General features: G+C 41.7%; 1 protein-coding gene across 3 annotated transcripts in view; it reads left to right on the forward strand.

Annotated features, from left to right (window-relative positions):
• mpp7a (MAGUK p55 scaffold protein 7a) overlaps window positions 1–18,847 on the forward strand; it is an 83,307-nt gene that overhangs the window by 25,240 nt on the left and 39,220 nt on the right. For 2 of the 3 annotated variants that reach the window (XM_030756467.1, XM_030756468.1), the window contains exons 3-4: window positions 9,825–9,994; window positions 13,653–13,771. In XM_030756467.1, coding sequence (XP_030612327.1) covers window positions 9,958–9,994; window positions 13,653–13,771 — 156 coding nt within the window. In that variant the 5' untranslated portion in view covers window positions 9,825–9,957. Of the gene's footprint in view, window positions 1–9,824; window positions 9,995–12,107; window positions 12,165–13,652; window positions 13,772–18,847 lie in introns of all 3 variants that reach the window. The other variant, XM_030756466.1, reaches the window with a different exon arrangement.

An 18,847-nucleotide genomic window follows, 5' to 3' on the forward strand; every position in this document is an offset into this window, starting at 1 on the left:
CGTGGCATTCAGCTGGACTGATGGGGATGAGTGATGAGTGAATTCTACACTTTTTCATTTATCTAACTTTATCTGCCTGCCATTCTTTTACATTCCCCTCACTGTTCCTCTCTTTTGTTGCGCTCTACATATATTAATTATGCATTTGTTAATGGCCTCGCTTCCACTTTCCACTGCTGCTCTGCTATCTCATCCTGTAAACACTCACAGCAGGTGGGCTGCATGTGTGAACACACAGGAAATGGGTACAAACCTGACTTTACCCTACTGGCCTCTCTGGGGGCTGTATTCCTGCTATCTTATCTGTTTCATCCCATCTGTCTGTCTGTCCATCTGTCAAACCGTATGTCTCTCTCTCTCTCTCTCTTTCTTCCTATCTGTGTGTCTCCCTCAACCCCCCCCCCCCCCCCACCCCCCCCCCCCCCCCCCCCCCCCCCCCCCCCCTGCCAGTGCACTCCAGGTAGAGCACTTCAGTCCAGTAATATCTGGTGAGGATGTAGGTTACCCAGCAACACTGGCATTTGGAAGGACATACAGATTAGAGAGGCTTATGGCTACCTGCTGTTCTTTCTTTGTGCCTCTCACTGTAGGTGCATTTTTAGTTGCTCATTTAATGAATGTCTGTGGAAATTGAAATTTCATAGTACATGTATGTGTGGGTGGGTCTGTGTGTGCGTGTGTCTGTGAAGAAGATTCAGGCATTAGCCTCTCCCTAACTATAAATAAATACAATTTCATTCAGGGACTTTGAGTCCTGCGAGGCTTAAGTAAAGTACTCAAATCAGTGATATTTTCTGATTTAATAAAGTGTGTTTTACTCCTCTGTTCTCTTTTCTGCGCCACCATATCCCCTCCAGCCATCCTCTGTCTTGCTGTTCTCCGTGTGACGTCTAGGATCAATATAATTGGTCAATAACAGGTTTAACCTTGTACACAGTAGATGTGTGTGTGTGAGAGAGAAAGCGAAATGTGTCATTGGCAACTGATAGTGACCGTGGCCTCCTCTCCCTGTTAATGGGTCAGAGACAGACAAAGAGCTGCTGTGTCTGCATGGGAACCAGAGGGGAGTGATGGGAGGAGGACAAAGAGGTGGAGGGGGAGGAGGTATTAAGACAAGGAAATAGCTGACAGTACACTGGAGCATGTGAAACAGATGGATATTTTCATTTTTAATGAGTGCATTATGTGTTAATTACTGTTAATTACCCACCGGGACCTGATGTGCACCTCATGAGAAATGTAACTACACGTTGGGTCAGCGCAGCCCACAACGATTGTGATTGGCCTGTTCAGCATGTTTGATTCCTCCCGTGCATTTCCAGCTACTTTTACGCTGCAGTTTTGAATTTATCAGTGAGAGAAGGACAATCATTGTCTCAATATAAGGAATAATAATCAATATAAAGACTCACAAATGTCAGCAAATTCCTGGAGGGAGGTTGTTGAATCGGAATGGACGTGAGGGAATGAACAAAGAAGTGGGAAAACTAGAGCAACAAATATGTTTGCACCTGAAAAAACTGGCCACAAAGAGCGAGGACCCAGGAGGGACAAAGTCCCGGCATTTTATTAGTTTCTGTCGGCTAGCACCACCAAAAAGCACAGGGACATGACTGCGCGTAATTAACACATTTAAAGATTTGCTACATGGAGGTATCTGCACCAGCCGGCAACACGACCAATCTGTTCAACCACCTGAAGTTCAAACACAGCAGCCCTGCCAGTTTAACCAGTATAACAGTATTTGATACTTTATTTATATATTATATTTTGTATATAATTATTTTGTGCCAAAAATAATTTGTGCCTTAAGTAACACATTATTCTTATTTTAGCTGCCTCAAGGGGCTTTATAATGTAAGGTGATGTTGCTAAATTACACTGTGTAACTGTAAAGTGGGAGGATATTGTTGTCATGAAGTCTGTCTGTCCGTGCGTCTGGTTGTCTGTCCATGAGGTTTTTACTGTACCTGTTTACCTACTTCTGGTCTATAGACTCCAAAACCACAAGGAGTTGAGCTATGAGATTTGGCATATCTGTTCTTTACTCTTCAAAGATGTGCAACGTGATATTTTCATATTCCTGGATGTTTAGAACCCTTTATACACTTTGGCTGTATTTATCTGAAGAGGAGCGTAAAAAACATGGAGGATATCAGGCTTCCAAATTAGGGCAAAATAGTTTTGCTGAAAGTAATAGATGTCTGCTGAAGGGTTCTCTGTTATGAACTGGGGTTGTAATGTTATCCAGACTTCCAAATTAGTTTTATATTTTCATTACTGGCAGGAGGATATCTCCATCGGTGATAGGTCTTGTGTATTGAAACACTGCAATGTTTTTTCTCAAAATGCATTGTGATCTAATTTATTAATAGATGTTATAAGTTTCTATCTTTGTGTGCCAGCTTAACTAAATAAGCATCAAGAACAAAACAGTCTCCTCTCTGGCCCCTCCTTGACATTAGGAATAATGGGGCCCTGCCTGGTAGGCAGTGGATGAGATTACTGATGCCTGTACTTACTGGCACCCTGAGGCACATCTGAGGTCATGAGGTCATGATGGGGACAAAGACAAATGCGCGCGCGCACGCACGCACGCACACACACACACACACACACACACACACACACACACACACACACACACACACACACACACACACACACACACACACACACACACACACAAGCTGTCTGCTATTCTCCAAGGTAGTTTTTCGTCATCAGTGTTGGAGCACTGAAGAGTTTTTGTGAGCTGACTATGCCATCTAGTGGTTATTTGTTATCATCACATTCTGAAAACAATTTACACTGGTCATTTTTAGAGTGACGGTGTTGATGGAAGTGTAAGTGAATGATAGAAGAATAGCCAAGGAAATATGATTTGATTGGTATGTTTCTATAGTATACTAATAAACATGTCTACGTGTGCTAACACAAACAGTTGTGAATGAAAACTACTTCCAGTTTCTCAGAATGTCATGGAAAAATCCTTTTTTTATGCCAGGGTCACACTGGGTAACACCCTTTCTGTCTGTTTACTATTGAATTGTAGTGTGAAGTGAAAGAGGGTGGAGCACAGTCAACCCTTAGGCAGGAGGAACTCGAGTTTCAGGTCTGTCTAGGTGAGCTGACACACCTGGTGGGTGTCTTCCTGTATGGGAAGCTCTAGTGCTTTTGTGCACGTCAGAGTGTCTGCTGCTGTGTATGTTTCTTTTGCAGGAAGAAGGTGATCTGGTAAGTCCCTACAGAGCTTTTGGTCATTTGTCTTGGTTTGTTATTAAGTCTTGTACATGTTTGCCATCTTAGAACAGATTTTGGCTGGTTTACTTCAACCTGTTTTTGCACTGGACGTGTATTAATTCTCAGCTCATGGGGGTTTCTGTGGTCAAAGGAATTTTGTGTCGATAAAGTGGCTTTGAGACTTTGTTTCTTCTTTTACATTTATGTCACTTTCTACATAATACAGTTAATACTGATTGATAAAGTAACCCTGTTATTATGGGCTTTCATTAAGTAGAAATTCCACAAGAAGTGTGAAAATTTGGAGTCCAGTTGCAAAACCTTTACCAGGCATTCACTGTAGTATTCTAGAGGAAATATGCAGAACAGTAGAGACTCATATGTTGATTTTTTTGGCATTCTCATACTACATACTCACCATATTAGTGTAAATACACACACACACACGCACTCACGTGTGCGTGTGTTGAGGCGGCTGATATCTAGGCTGTCTGGAAAGACAGGTTGACCTTAACCCTGTGTGTGTGTGTGTGTGTGTGTGTGTGTGTGTGTGTGTGCATGTGTGTGTGTGTGTGTGGCCGAGTGCTGATCCCACCTGATCCCGAGAGATGAGAGCTCACTTTTCCCATTTTCCCATTAACCTCTCACACTGGATAAAGCCTCCCTTGCTGATACGAACTGTACTTCAACTTGGGTTTACATTGATATTCCACATTTGCTCCCCTAATCTGTTTCCATATGCTCTTTAGATGCATACAGTTCTTCTATTACTGCTTCTTCTCCTCCTCCTCCACAGCAGTCAGTCATTCCAGGAACACATAGCATGCCAGGTACCGCCAAGTCTTATTTTAAGCAGCCCCAATCCCTCATAAAGCTTACGGCTATTAAAGAGAAGACGCATGGCACACTCCAGAAAACACAACCTTGTCCCGCCAACGCCACGCGCCTCACGCTTAATAGGAATCGACGTGGTGACACTTTGGCAGCGCTGCAGCGAGGCAGGAGAAAGACATTATTCAACAATGTGTTTTTCCACAGAAGAACCAGAAAAAGGCCAAGGGCTGCCATCAGGAGGATTTTTGAATTTCTTTCTTTCCATTTCAAAATGTCATGTGGATGAAAATTCCCAATGACCACGCTTTAATACACTGCAATCATGCACAGCCCATTGCAATGGAGTTCCACTGTGTGTAAATGAATGTTCGCCTTTACCACAGCTGGTAACACTGCAATTATGCTCTTACAACTGTGTCATGTACGCTTGTGTGCATGCGCCTGTAACTCTATCTACTTCTGTCTGTCTGACTTTGCACTTTGTGGTTGCTACAAGCCAGTATGATGTAGAGTAGCTGAAATACAAATTGATTTCTTTCTTCACAGCCACCCCGAAAACAACACCCCAAACTGAAGCTCGCCAATGGGGCTTGAAGTAAAACAAATGTAGCTTTCCATAAAAAAGTACAGCTTTATTATTCCTTTTAAACCCACAATGTTGTACATATCTCATCTTCAGTCTCTTAAGCTGTAACAGAGCCTCCCTCTTTTTAAACATCATCACAGGATAAATATTTGGAAACCTCTTTGATGGACTGGAAGATTGTGTGCTGTCTGCTGATCTTTGTGGGAACGCACAAGAGCATGCAAACATGATGTGACCTTCAACATGCAGCTGTTGATTAAACTACAAATTTAATAACTCAGCAAGTCTGTGGGCTTGGATGCTGCAAGGGAGCGGAACTATCAGTGGTAGGCAGTGTATTAAGATGTAAAGGACTCCTAGATGTAAGATGTAAAGGCGGGACTCCTAGACTGGATGTAGATGATAGTTGGAGGTAGATACAATATGTTGCTGCTTCATTTATACATTCAGGTAGCTCCTTTTTTGCACCGAAAGATTAGGAATAGAAGGAAAAGACATTAAATACAGATTGATTGGGTTTGCTGTTAGTCCTCAGCTGCCAGAGCTGTGGAGGTAGTAGAGCCAAGAAGGTTTAATCCCATTTGGAAATATTGCCAAAATCAGTAATTGACTAGATTGTGATACTCTTCCTGTGCCTTTGTTTTCTCATCCTGGATGTGCTTGTGACTAGATATCCTCCATCTTGATTGCTGTTTGTTGCATTGCAAAGTTACATAATCAAAATGTGTTTCTCATGAGTCACGGACAGTTTTGGAGCATTAGAACCAAGTTGACAGACGGAGCATTAGTCCTCTTTTTACTAGGTGGATCACATGTTTTTTATCTTTTGGGTTTTTTTTTGCTAAGACTTATGAGGACAATTAAATGAAAACAAAAATAAATTTTCTGATTGCTCAAGGTTGGATTTATGGTTATGACTGAGGGTTGGGGTCACTGATGATTGCGTTAAACTCAAAGAGCTAAGAGTTTTATCCCTTGATAAATTTTGAAAAGATTCAGTAGGATTGAGTATCAAAGCTGAAAGCTAACATTAAATATTTTCATCAGATTTGTGATCCATAGACAGATTAATTTTATTCATATACCACAAGATGAATTTCTTAAATCTAAATTTAAAGGGTTCTGTAGAAAAAATGAACTTATATTCCATTATGTATTTAGGATGAGAGAATGGAAGCTGCAGCAGTGCTTGTAAAATAGAGGTATTTTGAGTAAAAAAAAAACAAAAATCAAAAGTAATTATCACTCAAATCATGTGAAAAACTAAAGACAAGTAAGTTTTTTGGTTTTGTTAAGATCAGAGGGATTCATGAAAACAAAAGCAGCAGCACACTGGACAGTAAACACTGATCTCTTTCATATGACCAAAGATCATTTCAAGCCTAAGGCGACAATGTTGAAACTGACAGAGCGGTATTGGTAAAATGAGCACGTGTTGCAAAGGCTGCTGAATAGATTTTGTCATATCACTAAGGACCAGCGTAGATAAACCCATCAGGTTGAAGCTAATCAACAGACACTGGAGCTGCTGGATAGCTTGGGAGCTAACTGCTCCATTGAGGTGTAACCAGAGCAGGTGTGACAGGGCTGGTTTTGGATGGTGGTTAGCCATGCTGTGGAGATGAGTGTCATTCATGGTGGCCCAGTAAAATCCAGTGCCAGTAGCTGGCCTGCCTGTGACTTGATGTGGGAAGAACATCCCAATGAGTGCCTGGGGAGGTTTCAGTGGCACTAAATGGCAAAGTTGACCTCTCCTGTGTCCTTTTGTTGCTCTTCCTGTCAGGCCCAGATGGAGACATCATGAATGCAGAACCATTCCTCCCAGTGAACCCCGTGAAAGCTTTCAGAGTATGACGATTTTCTCCTTGTTTCTTTACCTGACGAGGTTCTTGTTGTCTTCTTGATATTTGCTTTGAGCAGCAATCTTCCACTATCCTATTTCTAGAAAAAGAAGAGAAGGACCAAAAGATTAAATAATAAAACTGACTTGTAGTTTTAAACCTGAAACAGACGTTTTACGTCTTGATAGGCACTTAGAGGTGGCAGGCATTAAAGTGTTTTTCTCTGTCAGTCATTTACCTCCTGACTGTTTCTCTCTCTAACTTCATCAACATCCAGCTGAGAGTCTACTCCTTTCCGTTCTTCCTCCTATCCATCCAACACCCCGTGTTTTCTCTTTAAATATCAGATGGACCTAAGGTTTCACACACTGAACAAAGCAAAGCATGTGCAGGCAGTCTCCTGACTTACACACATACAGGTGTTTTGTTGATAAGAGGTGCTTCAGGTTGTGTCCCAGCTGGGTTTTCGGTCCGAATACTCCCTGCAGTTACAAAGGTTCCCACTAGATGGTGGCAGAACCACTTGAAGATGTCAAGCTTTATGGATACAGGGAGGAACAGCTCATTGCAATTAAGCATACACTATATTGCCAGAAGTATTCACTCACCCATCTAAATCATTGAATTCAGGTGTTCCAGTCACTTCCATGGCCACAGGTGTATAAACCAAGCGCCTAGGCATGCAGACTGCTTCTACAAACATTTGTGAAAGAATGGGTCGCTCTCAGGAGCTCAGTGACTTCCAGCGTGGTACCGTGATAGGATGCCACCCGTGCAGTGCTAAATATTACTAAATATATTATATATATATTACTAAATATTCCATAGTCAGCTGTTAGTGGTATTATAACCAAGTGGAAGTGATTGGGAACAACAGCAACTCAGCCATGAAGTGGTAGGCCACGTAAAATCACAGAGTGGGGTCAGTGGATGCTGAGCTGCAAAGTGCACAGAGGTCGCCAACTTTCTCAGTCAGTCGCTACAGATCTCCAAACTTCACGTGGCCTTCAGATTAGCTCAAGAACAGTGCTTAGAGAGCTTCATGGAATGAGTTTCCATGGCCGAGCAGCTGCATCCAAGCCTCACATCACCAAGAGCAATGCAAAGTGTCGGATGCAGTGGTGTAAAGCAAAGTGGAGACATGTTCTCTGGAGTGACGAATCACACTTCTCTGTCTGGCAAATTGATAGATGAGTCTGGGTTTGGCAGTTGCCAGGAGAATGGTACTTGTCTGACTGAATTGTGCCAAGTGTAAAGTTTGGTGGGGGATGGGTGGTGGTTGATGGTGTGGGGTTGTTTTTCAGGAGTGAGTTTGGTGTGGAGAAACTTGACTGGCCTTCATTAGAGCACAGACTGTGAGCCAGGCCTTCTCGCAACCTCACAAATGTGCTTCTGGAAGAATGGTCAAAATTTCCATAAAAACACTCCTAAACCTTGTGTAAAGCCTTCCAAGAAGAGTTGAAGCTGTTATAGCTGCAAAGGGTGGGCTGACATATTAAACTCTATGGATTAAGAATGGTATGTCACTCAAGTTCATATGTGTGTGAAGGAAGACAAATGAATAATTTTGGCAATATAGGGTAGCTTGACTGTTGTCCACGTGGTAAGGTGTCACTTTACTCCCCCCAAGACACAGTTACTCTAACAGTGGAGAATTCTTTTTAAAGCCTATATTATGATCCTTTTGGGCCTTGTAAAAAGTCCCAGGTGTTCCAGCTCTGCGACATATTTCCTGGCCTTCAGAAAACTTGATGAAAGATGAATCCTTCCTCAGATCAGGGACTATGTGGTCATTCTCCAGTAGAAACAACAAAAGGTGAAAGACTGATCTTACAAGGCAGCATACATTAAAACTATTCATCACCCTTTCCCCCCAACCACCACCATTCCTTCATCCCTTGTCATTCCAGTCACAAAGTTTATGACAAAACTCTGCTGTAGCCCTCTCTCTGAAACACAACTGAGTTAGCATGGGTCACTGCGCTTGGCATGAGCTCAGTGTCTGTTAGGTTTGGTTCCCTGTTCAAAATTGGCCTGCTGGAGAGATTTTGTGGTCACAGCTTGAAGCACCATTGCTCTTCCCTGCTGGTCCTCGTAATCTGTTTTATTGAAGTATACAAAAGGGTTTCAGCACGTGTTTTAAGCAGGGTTTTTTTGTGTGTACCAAACCATTGTGCAATGCTCATGCATTGCACAATGGTTCGGCACAAACACTGTGAACTGTCAAATCTGCCGTGACATAGTAGCAGGATTTTGAATTTGTCTCCCAGATCTCCTCATGTTAGAAAATTGATTCTTTCTTAAGTGCTGCTTGATGGATGCGTCATATTTCGTACATCTCAATCCAGAAGAAAATACCCCCTTTTCTGATATGCTCTTGCTTAGTTGCTCTCTCAGGCATCTTCCGGACTATATTGTCTAGATGTTTTTCCCACAAGGCTCCACCTGGGGTCTGCTAGGCCCCGAGGTGAGTTCATGCTGTAGTATGTCAGACAGGCATGGTACTATTTTGCTAAATGGGCTGATGTCTTGGTTTTTGTTTCGACTTTTGCATGTTTTTGTACACAGCTGTCACTGTGGGAGCTGAGTGGGAAATTCATTTACAGAAAATGTTTTTGTAATAAAGTTCCAGTTCACTGTTTGGACACAAAGCTTTTCAAACTTAAAGTGTGTGAGGCTGACACTAACTAGCCATTGATGGAGCCAGTGAGCTGAAATGGTGCAGCTATCTTAGTTTCAAGTGGTTCAAGTGAGTCAAATCCTGCACACTGTGACTCAGTGTCACCAAGGAGCCAACACTTATCAACACGAGTGTGATACATAATGTAGCTTACGTCATTACTTGAGTTTAATTTGAGCATTTTGAGACCAATGTTAAAAGGACCAAAAGGAACTACAGTTTGATTGGGCCACAGCACATGGGAGCTGACATGTAATGACTGCATGCTGTAAAGAGCCTAATTGTTTTCCATTCTCCCATTTTTCAGTTAAACCATTTGTGCTGGATGCAAAAATTCTAGCTGGACTCAGGGACTTTGTGCAAATTTCTTGAGGTCACTTTAGAAAAAGTGACCTCATGGACATGTTCAGAGCCACTGCTGGTACTGCTAAGGTTTGGCAAATTCTGACACGATATGTGTTTGCAACATTATCAATGGTACATTATCAATGGTCGCATAGAAAAATATATGTTTTTGCTGCTATGGTAGATATTCATGTCCATGGTTACAGATGCCAATGCCATTTCTTAACACACACTCAAACATATACATCCATTCTGCCACTTAACAAGTAGGCTCAAAAATCTTGTTCTCTTGCAGGGATCTATGGCATAAAGCCTGTCCTCAGATTCAGCTGCTCCGTGGAGATTGCTGTTGAGGAGCTCCTTAACTTTGACGCCCCACTGCCATTTTCCACAGCCTGAGGGGAAGCGGGAAGCAGCCGGCAGGAGACATGCCTGCCCTGGCCACCGGAGCCGGCCACGAGCCAGGTAAAAGACCCTTGGGCCAGGAACACAATCAGCAACACCACTACCACCAGTAAAATGCACGCCTAGAATGTGTCTTCTAGAAGAAATTGCAAAAGGACTTATTTGATTCATGCTATTATGTTTCTCAACAGTGCAGTATGAATACAAGTCTAACCCCAGCTGATTGAATGAATATGAATATATCTTTATTTAAATGTCAGTATAGCCTGGTGGTGTGCCCACCACTTTAAGGGGAGCCCAAATTTAAGTTTAAGGTAGAAAAGAATTACTCTTCATGTGCTTCAGGGTACTTTTTCTTGACTCGAGTGGACCAAGTAAAACTGTGGTTGGAAAATAAACCAAAGTCTATTTTCACTCCATTTTGTGTCCAGCTAAATAAAACGCATACCGCTGTGAATTTACAGTTTAACAACACAGAGCAAAATGATGTTAAAATACATAAAGACTTTTAACAGAGTTACCGAAGGCCTCGTTGTTCTGGAAATTTGTACGGGCAGAGTAGAAAACCAGACCATCAATTACGATTATAGTCATTTTGGGCAATTATTGGCAAGGGTTCAGGTTTCCAAATAAACCACGTAAAGATTCCTCCGGCCCATCTCTTCTGCTTTCCCCCTTTGATGGTCCTGCGAAGTTGTGTGTGCAGGTGAAACCTAATGAACTTTATGGATGAATGTTGTGTTACTGATCTCCAGGTTGGGTGAAGTCACAAATACTTGTGGTTAGCCTGGCACAGGGAGTACCTGGCGTTCTACCAGTGTTTGCACAGAATACCGGTAGTATTACTCCTGGTATCATAATAAAGCTGCTGATTTAGGAGCTGAAGATCTGTGAGGATGATAGAAAAATCTGTCGAATTTATGCTGTGGAAGGAAAAGCAAACATTTCATTGATGTCCATTTTTTAGATCAGTTATGACTTAAGAATACAGTATTAAAATGTAATAAGGAAGCAACATGTTAAAAAATATGAAGCAGTGACTACTGGTGTAGAATAAAATTTCTCCACTGAATAACTTCTCCTCCTGCTGAGGCTTTCTTAGAAGATTCTACTAATTCCTTCTTATTACTATGTTATGTCACTGTGTAAATATGTAATTAACTCATCTGTAAGGCATGTGAGAGAATAGTGAAAATCGCCCTAATTAAACCACAAAAATAATGAAACTCTGCAAAGATCTGCATGATGAGTGTGAAACTGAGCATAAAAGAGAAGAGTTGAGATGCTGAGACAAACTAAAGTGTAGGCCAGTTAGGGCATGGGGAGGAAGGTGTGCTCAGGTATAGCATAAGGCAACTGTGCTTTATGTGAATGCATCGCTGGCAGGGTATTGGACCACCACAGCCTCCCACCACTGGAAGGATGAACACTGTTCTTCAGAAAATATTGCCATATTGTCTGTTTTTATGATGATGGTGGAGAGCACTGTCTAAAATGTCAGTCCAGCATCTCCTAGAGCTGCTGAAATGCTTGACTTTTTGTAAAAATTACATAAAGAGCTGAATGATGAGCAGGTGACTTAAAAATACAGGAACATGATAGTTACAGCAATGACCTGATAAAGACTAATGGAGAAACTGCATGCTTAATATACAGAGAGAGGGATAACAAGGCACAGGAGATCAATAATGAGAGGTTTGGGGTAGTGGGTTCAAAGATGGGAAGTAAAAGTGAAAACCACAAGAGGAACTAATGTTCAAAATGAAAGAGGCAGCAAATGAAAGAGAGCAGAGAATAAACACAGACAGTAACTGACAACATTCAAATAAGGAGGAGCATTATCCATACTGGGGAGATGTAAGGTTAGCCTGACCTGACCCTAAAATCAGACTTAAGACAAACCATGAAGAAACCAGTTATTTCCACTCCTTGCTTGCTTGGCCAAAAGCCAAGCATTTGTTTGTATAAAGATTAATATAAAGTTGATGACTTGAAAAATACTAACCCTTAAAATATTTAAGCATCTGTAAATTGCAGATACATTAGATTAGAAATGTTTATATTTCAACTTGTATTTTCCTTAATATGTATACAGCACCCATCCTTGTATGTCTACAGTGTTATGTTATAGACATCTGCCAGCTCTGGCTTAGTAGCATTCCACACATTTCAGAGGGAGATGTCAGCCAGTGTTTTCAATCAGTCATTTTCAGCTCCACTCACGTCTGTGGTGAGTTTGTTTTTTTTCCCCTCTCTTTCCTGTCTTTTGCCCCGTCCTCTGATGAAAGACATTCTCAGAGAGGTAGCCAAACCGCTTGTCTTTGTTTTGATGGCTTTGCCATGAATGTGTTTAGAGTTTCACATGATCAGTGTTAGTTAAAAGTTGTGTTGCGTGGTTGTATTTGTGGAGTATAATCTGGGGGGCCTTTTCTGGAGAATTAGTAAAGGGATCTTTGATGCACATAATCCAGCTTGACTGGATTCTGTATGGATCTGACCTAGTTTAGTGGATCACAGCCATGCTGAGGACCAGGAGTGAGCAGCAAACAAGTATCTGCTACCACTCTCCATCATCTGCACTCCGAGTCTCTGTTGTGTTTGGATGTAACCCCACTCACTCACTGGTTTTGTGCTCTCTCCTTCTTGAGTGCTCCACCTGCTCTCTGCTTAATCTTGAAATGATCAGCTCCCCAGTCTGGTTCTCTTTAAACTGAATTTGAAATATTCTTTCCTTTTCAAAGCTGGGATACTAAAACCCTGACAGGCCTTGTGGATTTCAGCATGTGTTGTTCTGAGGTGATTCAGATTCAGCTATGGGTCTGCTGTTCCATGAAGCCTGCATCACACTGTAACCAACAAACCCAAACCTTGCACATGCGATGGTGATGACCTGTGAGCCACAAAAAAATCTGCTGTCATTTGCACTGATGACATCACTTGGTCTGCTGTCAAGCCTGTTCCTTTCACTTACTTCAGATTCAGTTCTTTAAAGGGTTATTTCAGAACAGTTTAGTTCTACTTCCAGAAAACATCTTGACAACTTACCCATCAGAAGATCTACACAGACAATTAATCCTGAACACGCCTTCTTTCTGTGTAGCAAACACACAGTCCAGAAACAGGCAGTGAAGATGTGTGCACGGAAAGTCTCCCGAGGCATGTGTGCCATCTGTTTTAGTAAAAGTTTTATATTAAAATTTTCAACTAATCAAAACAAAGTGGGATCTTAGTTGCCTGACATGGTGTTTTTGGAGTTGTTTCTAATCAGGGACAGAAGTGTTCCTCAAACAACAGGAAAGGCAGTAACAAAAGCAGGAAGTAGAGACCAGGGGGAAATGCTTTATTGCCTTTATGTTTTCTTTTGTTTCCAGTGACAAGCAAACATCGTCTGTTAGACAGCTTGTAGAACTTTCAACCGCGTGGTTTTTATTTTTGTATGCGAAAGAGCATCTATTGATTACAAAGACATCTAATCTGTGTGTGATACATCCCTCCTAAGGACACTAGTATAGGACTCTGTGTTTTTTTACATATGCATCTGTTCTCTGTCTGACTCTGTGTGTGTTTGGGTGCGTACACGTGTACAGCACTTGTCTTTTGATGTTACAGACATTAGGGTCCATGCCTGTGTGTTTTTGTGTGTGACTGTGCAGGCATCCACTCATACCTCCCACTGCCACGCTGACACTCTGCTTCCTCTTCCCCTTTCCTTCTGCAGGTCTGTATGAGTTGCTGGCGGCCCTGCCATCCCAGCTGCAGCCACATGTCAAGTGCTCTGAGGACAACACCTTCCTTCAGGATATGTTTGGAGAGAGAAGCCTCCACTCGCTTGTTAAGGTAAAACAAAGAAAAACATCTCTTTTGTTTATACTTAAGTTTTGCTTAGTAGTTTCATATTTTTTTGTTTAATAACTATGGTACCATTGCTTCAACTAGCTGGTTATTTCTAACAGTGTTTTTTTTGGAAATCATGTGTCCTTTAGTCCATATACTGATGAACTCATATTTCATTTAACTGTGGGGAAGGGGTCTGTGGTTTGGTTACTGCCTGTTAAACCAGATAACTACAGAGACTGGGGAGAAGACTGGGGAGAAGATGAGCACACTTGATATCTTTACATGCTAGCAGACAGACTGAAGTATTGAATGTAACACATTCTGTCTGTCTGCCATAATCATATATTCACTTGGAATCTCTGAAATCTCAGGTTGATCTCTTTCTCTACCTTCTGCTATTGAAAAAGGAACTTGAGTCCCCCCCACCCCCCTGAGATGGAGGTTTTGTACTGTAACTCACCATTCCAGTCTCTAATATTCAGTAAATATATGTAATAACTGCTCCACTTCTGTCTCTAACTGAGAGATTTAACTGAGACGTGAGCCAGCCTGTCATCTACTGAGCCAAATGTACAGACAGGGAAACTTTGAAACACACAGAAGTACAGAACAACCATCTCATCTTACTCAGAGACCAGCAGTCAGCATTCATGTATATATGGCTAATGTCAGGGGCACACCATTAATAAAACCTTAATTGTCCTCGTCCTAAAACTCCACCACCAAATCTCCACAGATTCCACCTTCATCTTGAGTTTGTATCTCCTCCACAGGCTTATGGAAGGTTGTGGAGGAGATACTTGGGAAAGGCTAAACAGCAGAGAGAAAACACACACCACATTAATCTGACAGGCTCCCCAACTCAGGACACTAATATGGAAACACTTATGCCTCACCTGGGTAATTATAACTAGTTACTGGTCACTCTGTTTGGAAGGAGAGAGAAGGTCCAGAGGAGGAGGTGTCAGAGATGGAAAGAATTAGACAATTCAGACCAACAGGAAGACTTAAACCAGACATGTGCTCTTTCTGTCTCTCCTCACCTGTACTCACCAGACATTCGGGACATCTCACATCCCTCCTAATCCGATTATGTTACAGAGATGGAAGAAATATTGTCTAATATCTTTCAGCAGTGCTCGAGGCTCACAAGTTAGCCTCATTTTGCACTTTTCATCGGTTCAGCATCAGAATTGACATGAAACGCGAGTGCTTGGGTGTGTGGCTAGCAGAACTAAAATGCTACAGACAGTCTGACTCTTTAATTAAAGGGGGTTACTCAAGTGTCCTTTCTATAAATTTCACTACACTCACTGTTTTACTGCCAAGTTTCAGCTCCGCAAAAAGCCACAGGAAATATAATACGATATTTAATTTCCACCTGCATCAGGTGGGGCTTTCCTTTAAGACCAAGTTTCTGTCAGCAGACCTTAAGATGGGCTTTGAGATTCCTCATTTTGTGGTCGGTCATTTCCCATAAATTCTGCTTCTGTTACTTGCTAATACACTTGGCCCTTGCTCCTTCGTTAAACAGCAATATCGATGTGGGTTTCATCTACTTTTGATTAATGAGCCAATTTTTGACCAAATTCCCTGAGTACCAGACAGAATGAATAACTGGATTAAGCTTTAGATCCCTCCAAGTTTTATGGCCCACTCTGTAATGTCTGTACAAAATCAGCTGCTTGCATTATCTGTTTCTGACCAGGCAAAACCAGCACACCAGTGAATAATCTGTTGAAGGGTACCCTGCAGTGTCTAAGTAAACAAGTAGGTGGGAATAGCATGCTATTTAACGATCAGGGTGGTTGTCAGAGGAAAAAAAAGCATGGGCTCCTACGTATTGATAGGAATAGAGATTTCTACTCTGCTTTATTCTAGTTCTCCACTCTCTACTCCAATGCAACAGTGCACATGGTGGAGGCACCACCTCGTGGCTTGGTAACTATTTACTGCTGTGATAGCCCTCTAAGACTTATTTAAGCCCCATACCCTCTATAAATAAGACCTGGCTTATCTTGATTGGCTGCAGAAGGTAGACCTATAAACCTATACCGTATCACAGTTCCACTCATACTGCAAGTTGCTTTGGAGTGAAGGGAGCTTCAGTAAATCAAAACAATCTCTTCATATTCATGTAATACTTACATTTTTCAGCTCAGTGTATGCTTTCATTTAAAAGTTGTGGCTTTGGCATGGTAGTGATTGTTCATTTATAAAACAAAAAAAAAAAACTTTTATGATTCCACTTGTCATTTGTTGCTAGAAAATATTCTCATGACACAAGCCAGGTGCTTGTTTGCAGCTTGAAAGCCTCACTTGACTCCAAAATATATCCCCTTACTTGCACCGTTTGACTCTGTATGTAGGTGTAGGCTACCTTCCAAATATTTTCATTAAAGTTCAATGGTCGACTGCAGCCTGTAGTTACCAGATCATGCACAGTGTCCACAAACAAGCACTCTGAAAGGAGCTAAAAGGGGCTAGATAATGATAGATGGAGCCAAATGCAAGGTTATGATAAGGACAGGGGAAGGAAGAAGGAAACACACTGGAGGGACAATTAAAACAAGGAGAGAGCTACAGGTCCACCAATCCCAATTCTATCATTCAAATGTCTGTATTGTAATCAAGGAAAATCTCTGGAGTGATCCCACATCCATTATTCCAGGTCACTTTGGTTGACCCCAAATTTGTATTACTTTGGAAAAAAAATGTCTCAAAGTGAAACCAGAAGGTCTAGATGATACAAAGCCAATCTTAATAGGACATGGAGCAAAGGAGCAAGACACAAAATATGGAAAATGAGGTTCATGGTGCCATATAGTGTATTTATGGCTCCCTCATGGTCCAAGAACTGCCTGAAGATATCATGGGCTCACCTGGAGCTTTTAAAGATAGTCTGGGCAAATTTATATGTTGAATTGACAGCCTCTCTTGTACTCAAATCAGTCTGATTTAGTAAGAAAGATGCATTTGTCTTGCCTTTATGCCCTCAGTCATTCGTGCTTCTTTACCCAATAGCGGCTATAATATGTCACAGGACTTGCTTGATTAATGTATACCACTTTCCTTTGTTTTTTTGCTGGTGTGTTTTTGTAGGCTGCAAATTCAAAAGCTGAAAAACAGACAGAAAATGTGCAGGACTTCAGGTTTTTCTCAAGATGTTCTCTGTATGTACATGAGTGTTACTTTGTCCTTCACTGTACTGGCATTAAAGAATCACGGGACTCTCTGCCTCCGTTTCCAAGAGCTCCATTTGGAAATGTATCCCTAGGGGACATTGTTAAATTTGGTTTAGCAGTGGAAATTAACCAGAGACCTTCAGCATCATTGCAGAACCTCAATGCACCTCCATCTATAAAGGGCTCGGTCACTTGCACCCTCCCTTTCTTTTCTTTTTTTTGTGCCAGACTTGCTGGAAAATCTCTGCATTAGTGTTCCACTCTATCTCCACAATTGGGGATTGAATTAGTCATAGTTCTTCCCGCTGTTGAATGCACTGTGATCAGGAAAGAATTTAAAGCTTGAAATACTTAACGTATTTTGAAAGGTCTCCAGTGTGTGTAACCCTGTCTCTTAACATTGATCCTCAGCAGCGGCTCTTGTCTGAAAAAGATGAAGATTGATGTTATGTATTTGTTCCATTCTTGTTGTAATTTTTTCATATCAGTTCCACATTAATGTTTTTCCTCCAACATTAACAACTTGGGCTAAGTTGTGTTTGCTTCTGCAAATACCCCTCGGGATTTGCAGAAGCAAACACAACTTAGCCCAAGGATTCAGCAGAGACAAGACACACACTAATTCTTTGGTAGCATTTTTTTTTTTTTTGGATGCTCTGAATAAAGGTGTTTTTTCTTCAATCTTTTGCCAGTCTCTGCTTCTTTCTTAAGGCATTTTGAGCATTTTCATTCTTACTCATTTGGCTTGTTTAATATAGAAATGGTACTTCATTTCTCAAAAGAGAAGATATCAATTCCAACAGGCCACTTTTCCCTTTTGCCAGCATTGCTGCTGCCTCACCACGGGGACAGAGAATGCACTATGCAAAAAGCTGGGTAATGACTTTAAAAGACATGACTGCGTCATGGACAGGCACTTGGAAGGTGTCCTGAACTGTAAATAAAAGCATTTGAATCTTGCATTTACTCACCAGGCAGAGGAGAAATTCCACAGTAACTAAGTAAGTTGAGGTGGCGGAGCAGCAACTACCTAAACAGATGTCACAAGAACTATGGTATGTTGGAAGCACCGAAGACACTGGCAACCTCACTCATTCATTTCATCTGTTTTCTTACAAAGATGATGAGGACAGATGAAGTAACCCGAGCTGCCTGCCCGTCCTTTTATGGCCTTCTACTGTAGAAGAACAGACAGAAGATTCTGAACGTGGGGTGGAGTTATTGGGACATCAGATTAAACAGATGAGGATGAAAATTTCCAGGAATGGCCTTCGAATGGTGGTCTTAAACTTGATAGCACACAACATGAAACATATTGACAGCAGCTTAATTCAGCACCATGTTAGTAACACCCCAAGCATGTGCTAATTTTTTTTTTGTCTTCCTTCTTATCACTGCACTCTTTTAAGTGCCTCCACTACATTGCTCGCCCTTTCTTCAACCATTTGTCTAAATTTATGTCTCAGCTGTTTTATTCTAAGGTCTTTAAATTTTTTGTACTACAGCATTCAACAGATTACCTCCACGACACGCCTAATGCTCCATGTTTTATTACCGAGTAACGGGGTGGCTGTAGCTCAGTAGGTAGAGCAGGTCACCTACTGATCGGAAGGTCAGCGGTTCGATTCCTGGCTACTCCAGGCTACATGCCAATGTATCCTTGGGCAAGATGCTTAACCCCAAGTTGCTCTCCGACCGTCCTGTCGGAGTATGAATGTGTGTGAATGTTAGTTAATTAAAAGCACTTAGCTTAGTAGAAACATGGACGTGCTTGTATGCATGGGTAAATATAAAACGTGTTGTGTAAGCGCTTTGAGTGCTCTGACAAGGTTCCAGTCCCCACAAGGAGCAAAAGCGCTATATAAGAGCTAGTCCATTTACCATAATGTCG

Source organism: Archocentrus centrarchus, chromosome 20 (genome assembly GCF_007364275.1).
Source record: "Archocentrus centrarchus isolate MPI-CPG fArcCen1 chromosome 20, fArcCen1, whole genome shotgun sequence".
NCBI lineage: Eukaryota > Metazoa > Chordata > Actinopteri > Cichliformes > Cichlidae > Archocentrus > Archocentrus centrarchus.